The 13,005-nt window shown below is 41.4% G+C and overlaps 1 protein-coding gene across 1 annotated transcript in view; it reads right to left on the bottom strand.

Annotated features, from left to right (window-relative positions):
• The window catches only part of pvrl2l (PVR cell adhesion molecule related 2 like), a 174,096-nt gene extending 162,591 nt beyond the window's left edge, over positions 1 to 11,505 (bottom strand). The window contains exon 1 of the mRNA XM_062436065.1: positions 11,012 to 11,505. Coding sequence (XP_062292049.1) covers positions 11,012 to 11,102 — 91 coding nt within the window. The 5' untranslated portion in view covers positions 11,103 to 11,505. The remainder of the gene's footprint in view (positions 1 to 11,011) is intronic.
• Positions 11,506 to 13,005: the final 1,500 nt, after the last annotated feature.

Below are 13,005 nucleotides of genomic sequence, written 5' to 3'. Positions count from 1 at the left end.
CATGATTTTACAGTTTTAAATAGTTGCAGGATTTCACTTATTTTTCTTGTTTAACTCAAAATTTCTAGAATACATCAGCACATGTTTGAGCCCTAATATGATCTGAAATATGAAAGTGAACAATGCAAACAATCTTTGCAAGCATTCAGGGAAGGATGCAGCGCTAGCTTTAGTCATGCAGGCGTCATTTATACGTACATTCACCTCAAGGTTTCATAACTCTGAACATGTTGAACATAGACATCCAGCAGCATAATAGTATATAAATAATTTGTCCCATGTGAGGCTAGTTACTATTAGAGGGAAGTACAACAATGTAAACCAAACTTTTAAGCTTACTTTTTAAATAATAACATTGTATTTTTTTTAAAGTTTTTTTAAGTTAAGTACTGAAACTGTTTAGATGTGCTGCAGAAACTAACACTGTAACAGGACCTGCTGACCCTTGTTTTATGTTGATTTATGGTCTAACTGTATATGAAGCAGTTGAAACTAGTTCCACCTTCAGTAACATGCTGTTTAAACACTGATGCTTCAGTATTTATAATCTAATGCTGCCATATAACAACTCTACTTATACTTTTTCTTATGGCTGTTTTTTGCCATTCAAATAGGATTCAGAGTGAAAAATCGAAATATCTGCAGCTACAGAGCAGTGAGGGGGAGGAAGACGCTGTGTCGTTGCACCACGGAGATAACAGAGCATATTTTAATAACAGTGTTGCACTCCGTCAGTGTGATGAGACTCTAGTTTTTCATTTAAACGGCAGCGAAACCAACCACAGTAACCAGGCTACCTTGGCTAAATTAAGCTAGCCTAAATCCATGCTGCAGCTAAGTGGTGTGCAGCTAAAATGTTCAAGGCAGTAGTTTGGGTCAAAGAGCGTATTATTCATATGACTGCATGTACTGAACCATAGCATCCATAGCACCCCTGTATATTACATATCCTCTTTTTTCTAATATTTAGAAATACAGTGTGGCGAGATCGATAGATGTTTAAAAGAAAATTAGGTTTAAACAAGTTAGGTTTGTTCCATATGCCTGGTTTATTCTTTTCTATCTCCTGCACACACAATCATGCATTTGCTGCCATTCATAATCCTGCAGTATCAAAATCTATTTAATAGCTTCCTGTGTCAGAGTTTGTCTGTTATGTTTGAATTGTTTTCATCTGTCAGAATGGAGAGTTTTCATATCAGTCCACACATTCAGTGACCTCTCACTGAACTCTCACTTCCTTTGACTGAAGGCCAGCAGGACCCATTGTTATTACAACAGTAGACAAGTTTAATTTCTTTTTTGCCGCGTCTGTCTTCTGTCAGTCACGACAGGAAATAATCCCTGAAAAACATGCAGCCTGACATCCATGTCTTATTACATGTGGCTGCTTTGTTTGTCAGAACAGCCATGTCCCAAATAACCACAGCTTGTATATTGAAAAATGACAAAAACAAATAATCTAATTACATATGGCACGCATTGCAGAATGATTGGGGGGAAATGTACACTAGACAGAGGCAGTAGTAAATGGGCTGTAACTCTAAATGATGCCGGTATTCTCTTTTAATGTGCGTGTGACTTGCATAGAAATGTGCTGCTGTGTGAACAGTAGTCGCCTGTTAACAGGGTGAGGAGGAGAGATGTTAGCTTGCGTTATGCAAATGAGGAAAAAACACTGTCAAAGCGAACGCAGTCGATCAAGACGCTCGCCATCGACGCACGCACGCACACGCACGTGCACGGAGAGGCGATGCAGTCAATTTAGGCGATGATATTGAAGCAGCCAAGGACGTTAACAGAGGTGAGAGAAGAGCCAGACTGTCAGCAGCACACAAATCCTAATCTTTAGCCCTGTTTCATGTTAACTCCCTCTCTGCTGGCTGGCTATATGCTGACCTCCACAACTTGTTGCCAACAGTCTCCAGGCTGCACAGAGCAGGACAGTTATTTATAGATGAGGGGAAGCGGAGATAAATCAATGCTCTCTGTATTCTTTCCCAATTTCATTTGCATTACTACAGTGAGGTGTTGAGTTTCTTCATTCACTCCAAATAAACAATAAGATTCTCTCCACTTTTCCCCGCTTTGTTTCACTGAGTGTGATGAATTTCAGATGTAGAGCTGGTTCGCATTTTGCAGCAGGATAGTGTAACAGTTCTTGAGGAGGAGGAGGAGGAGGGGGGGTCAAAGAAAAGGTTGACAAGCTATTAGAACAGGAAAGAGGGAAGTTATACAAATAGCTTATTTCCTTGTATGATTATTAATATCTGCTACTAAAGGTTTGTACAGAAATGGGTCTTGGGAATAATAGCAGGCACATTTCAAAACAATTGACAATGGCTTGGCCTTTCTTTTGTTAGCACTCGAACCAGGGCAGGAAATTGACTTTTTTTTTTTTTTTTATCTTATTGGCCTTCAGTGACTCGAACATCCCCAAGAATGAAAAAGCCTTCACTACCTAGCAAATCACTGAGAACAGAACAGGATATGACCAATTCTGAATCTGCCAAAAAAAGCCACCAAAATGATGGCAGTTGATGATGATATTTAGCAGTGTACGGTGTACAGCGTACAGTGTGGGGACTTCCCAGACTCACACTGAGGTAAATGTATTGTCTCAAACCTCCCGAACACTTGACTTATTTTACCACGATAGGCAAACTCATTTAAACGTGTTTGTGTAGACGTGTAAAGCGGCTCCATCTGAGTACTCTGCCTACACAAAGCACCGACCGTGACTGTTATGAGGCTTTCATCTCATCTGTTCACACAAATTCCACAAAAATGAAATCCTTTTGACAGGAATGGTGCTTCAAATTGTTTGCTAAAATACAGCGGGGGGGAAAAAAGCAACACCTCAACAGTCTAATGCAATTGAATACAACAGCACTGCATTAAATTATAAAGCCAGTCAGTTTGGGATGAGACTGTGTCAGATAGGTGTTAACTGTCATTCTGGAGGATATACCTGATCGTTTTATGCTACTGGATTATTTTAAACTGAAAGAGGTTTTTTTAATATTTTTGTCCATTTTTGCCCATGAAAATTGGTTTAGGGGTCTGCATCTTATCAGCAATGCCAGTGACTTTCTATTGGCAGTACTTTGCATATCATCCTGCTCTCACGTCTTCGGGAACTAGCTGTAGTTAGCATCGATGCATGCAACACTCTTTAAACAATTTCTGCCAGCACACAATTTCAGTTTCAGTATTTGAGCAAGGCTTGTCACCTTAAATTCCCTCTACGGTGATATAAACCCTGCCTAAAGGCTCCATAATGATACAAGTGAAGCAAACAATGTTACTGCAGTTATTAATTGCCCACATGGGTAGAACGGAAAATGTCACAAAGTCACATCACAGCCTGACCTATCCCTGCACACCCACACAGACAATGAAAGTAATTTCCATTTTCCTACCTTGCCGACCACAGACCTCCTGTCTCCACCACTCAGAACCAAGAAAGGTAATGTTTTCATCATTTTAGCTTATGAAAACTGTCTTTGGGTACCTTGTAAATCGCTCTGTAAATAAAATGTATTATTAATATTTGTCACCCACCGGCGGACTCTATCTGGAGAGGAAGCAGTGACTGAACAGGAGGAGAGGATAGAAACCACAGGGGGCGGTCAGATGCACGGGAATGAGTTTTGAAGTAGGGAGACATCCGGCTTTGGGATGATGAACATTTTCACATCAATTTCTTTTCAATCTCAGCCTGGACCAACTGTTTTCGTACGACTAAAACATGTGTAAGGAATATATTCCCTCTTCTCACCGAGGTACTTCCAGATCAAAATGGTTGCAGCAGTGGCCCGACAAGTAGGTTAAGGTAAAGTAAGAAGGTTCAACTCAAAAAAGGACGATCCTGGCTCCCGTTGATACAGTTTTTCACAATGAGATTTTTTACACTGTAACCTATTAACCAAGGACACAAATCAAATTTAGTTGGATGCCAAATCTCTTTGATTTAATTTGAATGACACAATGGTTTATGATGATTGGATTTAAAAGGTCCAACATGTTAGAGTGGGGTTAGACATTACTGCTATGACCCTAAGAGAAGTTACCACTTTATTACCATAACACCGTAAAGTGGAAAGGACAAAAAAGACTGATTGTCCAACTTATTCCCGCGACAGTAGCTGTGGTCTGAGGAATGGGTGAGCTCAGGACAGACTGGGACACAGTGCAGGGTTGCTTGTCTAAACATTTTCACACTTTTGAATTCCCCCCCCCCTCTCTCTCTCTCTCCCTCTTACCCCCTCCTGCTCCCTCTCTTTTCTAAACAATGAGGCCTACATGAACTCGGAGTGGACGGATGGAGAAGGGAGGAAGAGAGGGGAGGAGGGAGGAGGAGGAGGGGGGTTGTACTGGCACCCTTTTTAATTCCACCAAAAGCTGTTTCAACAAAAGGGCCCCCACTTGGGAGCCGCCACGGAGCGGCAGTCTGCCAGGGTGGCTGAAAATAGGGTCGTGAGCAAAAGAATAAGAGCGAAAGAGAGTGCGAGATGGAGCAAAAAAAAAAAGAAAAAAGGGTGAATGAAAGAATGGAAACATGAGAAACGGAGCTATGGGCATGAAAGGCTGGCTGGAAGTTTCCTTTACTTTGCATGGCGGGTAAAAGTCAAACCAGGGAGGGTGGCCACATTCACCATGCTTGTGCGTGTGAGAGAGAAAAAGAGAGAGAGAGAGTGCTTGTGAGTGCATTTTGGGAGCAATCTACAAAGCCATTCATGACACAGTGGAAGCTGAATGGACCCTGAAAGCTGAAAAGTTAAAAAAAAACCTTCCTCTGACCATCCTTGGATCAGCTTCATTGTGATTCATGGCCCCCCGATCCTGTTGCTACGCTCTGTAATCCCTCTTCCCACTGACACCTGTTTGCTAAAGAATCACTAAGGAATGCCAAGGTGTTAGAGCCATGATATGGTTTATTCCAAGAAGTGTGATCTGGAATTTGCTTAGTAATCCGTTTCTTCAGAAGTGGAATGAAGAAAAAAAAGAAAAAAGAAAAACGCTGACCAAGTGCAGACACATGCTTGCTGGTTCTTGGCAGACAGAGTGATGAATTAAAACATGCTTCCTGGACACTCAGCAGGTCGGACTGATGGAGCTTATTACAGCAACCCGGAGTCCAACCTCTTCCCCCTAATTATATCTATCTTCTTTAAAAAAGGTCCACACAAAGAAGTATACACACAGCACATGGTTGCACAACAAAGGGATGGGAAATTGTCTCATTCACTAAAGCCGTATCCATGGCAACCAGTTCAAAATCTCTGAAACCGCCCTCTTAAGCCGACCTCTACCTCTGGCCGCACTGGAGATTTTAGAGCTTTTTTTAAAAAAGAGCATCAAGAATCTACTATAATTGTAAAGAAACAAGAAAACAAGCATTATGCAAGAGCCTGCAATAAAAAGTTAGTAGTCCATCGCTCATCGGCCTTCAAAGAATTGTGGGAAGTCATTAACATTTTAATCCTTGATCAATAAACAAAAAACAAACAAACTTCAATTTAGTGGAGGCAAACAAATCACAGCGCACAATGTGATGCAACACAATGAGCGAGCTGGTCAATTAATCAGTGAAAAGGCTGTAATTAAGAGGAAAAGTTATTCTCTCAGAGCAGCGGGGCTTGATAGTGGGCTTTTCTGGGTGAGAGTCACCAAATTGCCGCTCACGAGACACACACAAAACATGAGAAACCAAACAATGACAAACAGATCGGCTCAGGCACGAGCAGCACCCGGCATTACTATGCAGTTTGTGTTGTTGTGAGTCATTAATAAGCTCTCAATAAGCATCAGCGGCCTGTTCTCGAGGGGATGATTATCACCCCATGTCTCACCAGGAAGAGTCACTGACATTTCAGTCTGGGGCCAAAGCGCCTTTAACTGTCGGTCAGGACCCAAAACGGCTTATTTCTGGTCCACACAGCAGCTTGTTTTTTTAATGTGGTAGCTCTCGCATTAAGAGGTGAATCATTATTTTATGACACTATGAAATAAACATAATTACATTCAGCATGGATGACTAAGTGTATGTCTTTACCCATGCTTTTTCATGTCTTGTTGCAGTTTACAGTATATTTTATTTTGTGTCATTAAGAGGGCGAAATTATGCTTTTTGTGATTTTTGTGTCATTCCTATACTGTTATCATGTCAGATGTCTACGTTAAACCCTACTCAAAGTTCCAAAATTTGAGGTGAACGTTGTAAAAATGCCACCAGTAGTCAAAAGCAAGGGCTTCAACCTGCTTCATTAGAAAAGTTACCTCTATTTCCCGACTGAACTGACTATAAATCATGTGCATGCCCACAAATGGCCTCAGTCTTTGTTGCTAAGGTTAGCTCCATGGTTTATTTGTGTTGTTCACTTATATATTCTGGATTGGATTTTGGCTCAAACATGGTTGGATTTACTTGAGAAGTTTACATTTTGAGTAAAGACAGAGAGAAAGAAGTGAAATCCTACTACTATAGTTTCAATCAGAGCACAGACGGCTTGTCTGGAGGGAGATCTTACAGAGACAGGAGATAAAACAGCCTGTCTGAGGGGCTGCGGAACGGATCAGTAGAAGATAAATAAGGGGTTTTGGAAAGCATGCAAAGATATACGAGTAGATCTGGAGACCTTTCAAGCAATTTGCAAAGTTCATTATAAACAAGCCCTCAAAAACGACCCTTAAACATATTATTAAGCCCCTACAAATGGACCCTTGCAAAGCATCCAGCTGCTTCACGCCGTCATTGACATTTCAACTCATTGATGATACCTGTGATCAAATCTCCAGCCCACAATGAAAACCCCTCGTCTCACAAGCCTCTCCACACACACACACACACACACACACACTCACACACTCACACACAAGATCACTTCTCCCGAGACACACTACTTGACATTTAGTCTATCTGCCATCAGCCACAATGGGGCTGGGACATCTGCGCCACAGACTGGTTTGTAAAGATGGTGGAGGCTCTAAATCATTTTCACCTCTGGGGTCAGGAGGACTGTGCAGGGTTGAAATAGGATTTGTGCAAAGTGAAAAAAAAAAAAAATCTGTTAGTTAAACTGAAAAAATGATGGCATTTTTATTTAAACTGCCCTTTGCTTTTGAAATGATGGTCGATTTTCACCCTCTAGGCTTGTTCTAATAATTAATCAACCAAAACATTCTGCAAAGAGAAATATTAAAATAACTGTGCCCCCGCACAAAGGCCAAAAGCACACAATTGGCTCTACTGGGCAGCTCACAGATAAATATGTTTAATACTAAGCTTGTTTATAAGTTATTAATGCTTCATAATTACCACAGCACAATTGATATTTTAAATTAAGCAGACGCTACACCAGTGAATATTGTAGTAATATAAAGTGTGTATTTTAGCCTGCTTCCCCTCTTGGAAGGCTAAAGCAAGGTACTAACTCAGGCCAATGATTGCTTCCGAGGCTTCTTCTAGCTTCTCTAGTGCTTCCCAAATAGAAGAAACCAAACACAGACCTATAGAGGAGTCACTGCACTGGCTGCACAAATATACAAACAACAAACAGCAACATGGCATAATGCACAGCACAAGATGAGTCATTAATAAACGCTCTCGATAATCAGGCTGCGTTTGCTCTCGGGTGATAATCATCAGCCGCTTGCTCTCCAAGTGATAAGCTAATCAACCCTTCGTCTCCATCAGGCAGTCAAGGGGACTCATCATCATTAACATTTCAGCACAGGGTCGGGTATGTAGAGCCAGGTGGGGATGCACCGATTCAATACCGATATCCGATAACCGTCCGATACTGACTCAAACAGCTGGATCGGGTCGATGTATTCAATTCAATTCTATGTTTATGTCTATGTGCACCAGTACAACCAGTCATTTGGTCAAACTGGTCAAAGGAAGAAGGCGGGAGCTTCCCAACATGGAAGCAGCCAACAACATAGTGACAGCTGTTTACAGGTATTTCAAGCATGCTTCACCAACAAGTTAAGAGGAGTGGTGGTTCCTGTTTATTTTTAGTGTTTTGTTTTTATAAAAAATTAAGTGGATTGTGATTTATCATGTTTGTTTTCAATAGTTGTGTATTTATTTGTTACGTTTTGTTTCATAAAGTTAGGAAAGCAATGTATAAGTGAAGCCTGATGTAGCCTTACACATAAAATAATGATCCACTTCCATACAGTGAGGCAGACAGCTTATTAATTTTAACACTGGTATTGGATTGGTACTCACTATCGGAATCAATATTAAGATTTTTAAAAAGTCAGATTGGTGGTCGAGAGGTTAGCACACATGCCGCATAATCGCAGCGTCCCTGGTTCGAATCCGGCAAGGGACCTATGCTGCAGGTCATTCCCCTCTTTCTCCATGTTTCCTGCCAGCTACTGTCCCTACTGCCCAAAATACATATTTAAATAAAAAAAGTCAGATTGGTGCATCCTTATAAACAAGCACCAGGAGGTGGGAGGACACCTGAAGTGACTTAATTATCATTACTGCAGAGTGATATCCTCTCAACTCTATTTTGCCTGTTTTACTGAAGGTTAGCATGGTTGCTCATACATCATGGTTAAAGTTTCCCCCACTGCAGTTGACTCATTTCATGAACACTCATTTAAAGCTCGTCAATCTAAACACAGACATAGCCCCACCTTAGACGTATGCTGGGACAAACACGTGAAACTCGAGCTTATTCTACTTTCAGTTTCAGGATAAACAGCTAAAACGTGACTGTGGAAGGGTTTCCCCCCTCACAAGATAGTTGTGTTGCTGCACGTTCAAATTAATTCATAACCTGTGGGGATACTGTCATGACAATCTGACAGCTTCTCAACAATACAGGCCTAATGTAGCAGAGTCTCAGCTGAGTATCTGTCATCCTCACACCAACCTGTGCTGCATGACTTATAGCGATGGGGTCTCCAGCACCATGCTCCTTGTTTCTGTGCTATTACACTGGAGCTTTCCTGTTCTCACGGCTTACATTGCTTCGTTGATTCGCGGACATAAAGAATGTCATTACAAAGCAGATTCTAATCAAGGTTAAATCTTCCTCCTGCCTCGTACAGTCAGCCTACTGTATTATGCAACAGATGCTATACAGCAAAATGCAACAGAGGGCTCTGTGGCTCACGGCCTTGAAATAACTTGCCCTCCCATTTGCTTTGATCTCTCGGGGTTGTCTCCGAGGCGTGTCAACACACAAGACGACATATCTCCCGGCTCCATAATGACCCGTCTTCTTATTCCTCTGTGACAATTTGGGGACCGCTCTCCGACAGATGATACTAGTTACACCCAGGTAAAAACAACAGGCTGACAGATCCATGCTGACAAGAGCAGGATCGCAGATTTTTATGCCGATTACTGTAGCTTGACTGCCTGCTGTTATGAATTTTATAGCTGGTTCCATTTGAGGGAGGAAAAAAACTCCAAAAAAATGGTTTCTATTGGGAGTTGAAGTACGCCTGCATTGCTCAACTAGTGACGTTATCATAGCTTGAAGTTATGATTATCTCAATATCTGTCACTGGAATGTTTTTATAGGGACATAAACTGTTGCTACGTTTATTTATATCTTTTTTTAGTTTGTTATCACTGTAATATTTCCCCTAAATTGCCATAAAGGGTCTGCATCACTCAATCATGGGTTCACAGTAATCTTACTTATGGCATTTATGGTAGCTTACTGAGTATCGATGTCCCTATTCTGTCACCTTTTAAACTTTATGATGTTTTACAATCCCCAACTGAACGACTATAACTAGCCTAGAAGTGCTGCAATGGGGACTTTGGGTACATTTCACATTCTGTGTTTCTCCAAAAAAAAAAGAATAAAGTAACTGAGAAAAATGTAGGTACTTTTATCTCCTTAGGTATTACCATAATATTCATTCAGTGTCTTGCATTGTAATTGCATCATTTGACAGTGACTTTACATTATTATCATCATCAAGTCGATACCATCAGCCAACACTGTCTTATCACACATCTATCTGTATCTGTGTATACTGGCAGATATGCAAATAGAAGTTGCAGTAAAATATATTTGAATGTTCTTTTTTTGCATTTAAATGTTGTATCAATGGAGAGTTGTTTTATCTATAATGTTTAAACAAGTCATCTAATCTAAAATGTTAATATTATAAATAAGGAAGGGAGTGGTGTGATGTTGGATAAAGATCATGTTTGATTCCTTATTGCTTAACCTCAGTCATTTATGGTATTTTATCATATGCACACAGTAAATACAGATGTTAAATAGTCTACTCCACCTGAGATTTATTCTTCCTGCTGCCATATTTTTTATAGTATCTGCATTTTATTTTAGGATTACTGTGCATATTAATTAAGGGATCGTGATAAGGGCCACCTGGAGAATAGAGAGAGCCAGCAATTCTCATTTCCGTGTTTCCACTTTAAAAAGAAATCAAGGATATGATCTTAACTGTCAAGAGACAATAAGCAACAAACCACAGTTTCCCGTCACCACCCTGTTGCTCTGGAGAATGAGAACCAATTTCTTGCTATGACTCTGATGATTACTAATCAGTGATTGCGCTCCTTTTTCCCCGCACGAGACTCTCCAACAGGTAAACACAGATTACAGGTCAGACGTGTTGGAAGGGTTTGTAGAGGCTCAGGGAGGATTAGGTCCTCCGCTCAGTCACCTGCCGTCTGAAGCTGCGAGGAATTAGGACAGAAAACCACAAACCAGGAGAGCCACACCTTGCTTATCATGGCGTACAAGAAACTCCACGCGCAGTTCTGGAAGAGTGCTTTGGACAATAAACTTTTACAACAGGTCGAACAGTCCACTAAACACCAGCCAGAGAGAAAACAAGAGACGTGACATAGTCAAACATGCAGCACTCCCAAGACGCCGGCGACTCGGCTGGGAAGTAGCGCCCCATACAATCAGAGCGCACAGGGGGCTGGGAGAGGTGGTAAACTGGAGAGGCTTCAGAGGTTATCAAACACACAGCTCGAGTCGTTTGGTCTTACCTTGAGCTGTGAGCAGGATCGCTGCTGCTGCCACCAGCCAAGTGTTTCTCACCGGAGAGACCGGGCAGCGCGCTGCGTAATCTCTCGCCATTCTTCTAAACAGGAGACAAGGTGGACGTAAATATCCACAACAGCGCTTGTGGTGGTGGTGGTGGTGGTGGTGGGGGGGTTAACCGGGCTCCAAATTATTCCTTCTCCCTCCGATCAGCCAAGAAACTTCCGAGTTCAGTTCACACAAGCCGGGTTGAAATCAGCCAAGTTTCGGCTTTTCTTTTCCCCCTCTGTCTCTGCTGTGTGTTTGTGCCTCTGTCGTCAGTCTGGACACTGTTTAGTTTTCCTCTCAGTCCTCGTATGAAGCTGTTAATGACTGGAAGAGTCAAACAAACCCCTCCCCGTGTGGGCCGGCCGCAGTGCGCACAGGTAGCACACGACTGGTTTGTGTGGTGGTGCGTCTTGGCCAGGGCGAGCGGGAGCGAAAAGGGAAACAAAGTGTGTGGACGGAGTGTGTGTGTGTGTGTGTATGAGTGTGTGAGAGAGAGAGAGAGAGAGAGAGTCGGTGGAGCTGCGTGTGTCTGATGCGAGGAGCTGAGTGGGGAATATCGGAGTGATGTCAGCAGAGCGTCACCAAGAGGACTTCAGCCGTAATACTGAGCTCCTCTCAGCTACAGCTCCACAGTCCGAGTGTGGCACAGTGCACAGCGGGAGATACTGTCAAAACACACCTTGCATACCTGCGCTGAAGTCTCAGGGTGTGTTCTGCTGACACCTGCCGCTCGGGTCGTGTGTATTCATGTGTGTGTGTGTGTGTGTAGGTAGGGGCGTGATTAGACGAGAAAAGCTGGTATGAGAATGACCAAACATACCTATAACATCTTAACCCTTTAAACTGTTGGGATCAAAGCCAAAGAAATGTCTTAAAATCCATGTTTTGACTGACCTGAAGCCAAAAGATGTTATTCATACAAATCAGAAACATGCTGTGGCAGGAAATGGCTCCTCCACTGAACTAAAACATTTAATAATTTATCAAAATAAGCCTTTGACTAAGTGAAAAATCAAGTGACTACTAAAAGTGGAAAGCATGGAAACCTGTTATTAGTGATCCAGTGGGAGGGTTACAGAGGCCGTGTCACATGCTTCACATGCAATGTCTAAATGGGCTTTACAGGCACATAACATAAATACTCGCTAACCAGCTTAAGCTTTCTAAGAAAACAAAGAAAAGACTCCCTGAAAAGACATTTAACTCATTAGGGGAAGAAATGGGAAAACCTTGAGAGAGGCAATTCAAAGAGATCTGTGCTTTCAAAGAGACAATTAGCCAACTGAAAATGAAAACAGATCACACTTAGTAGAAATGTTTAAAAAAAACAAAAAAAAACAAGTATAATCCACCAGTGAGGTTATTATAAGAGTAAAAGATAAAATAAGAAAAGACTAATAAATAAGTCCAAGAATAAGCATGAGATGGCAAACGATTGAAGTATTTAATCCCTATATACTGTTAAAATAGGTAAACTATAATCCTATTGTACACTTCAAAAGGATGCTATACAAATAATTCAAGAGAATTAGGAGTCTGTGTAGAAGTATTGTTGAGACAGAGAGATAAAGTGTAACCACAAATGAGAAACAGCAGAGATGTAGTGGAGTGTAACCGGCCATAACCACCACTTCTAATCCAGATTTCTATTCATATAAAATAGTTTATCTGTTATTAAAGAGAAGTTTTTCCTTGGAAATGTAAAGTATGGTTAACGGTACATTATTTAAAGAACATGAATATAGTATTAAATTGACAAGACACGCCTGAATACCCCAGACCCCCCTCCTAAATAATAAATAAGCAATGCAAACAAGTCAAATCTGTGTATTTTTCTGTTAGATTTTAAAATATCTTTTGATCCACACACTGACTTAAAGATCCGCTCTCATTCCCAGGTCCATGTGGTGATGTATTTTATCTATTACCCCAAAAAACAAAAGTACAAGAG

This window comes from Scomber scombrus, chromosome 16 (assembly GCF_963691925.1).
Source record: "Scomber scombrus chromosome 16, fScoSco1.1, whole genome shotgun sequence".
Classification (NCBI taxonomy): Eukaryota; Metazoa; Chordata; class Actinopteri; order Scombriformes; family Scombridae; genus Scomber; species Scomber scombrus.
This window is presented reverse-complemented; position numbering and strand designations above follow the sequence as displayed.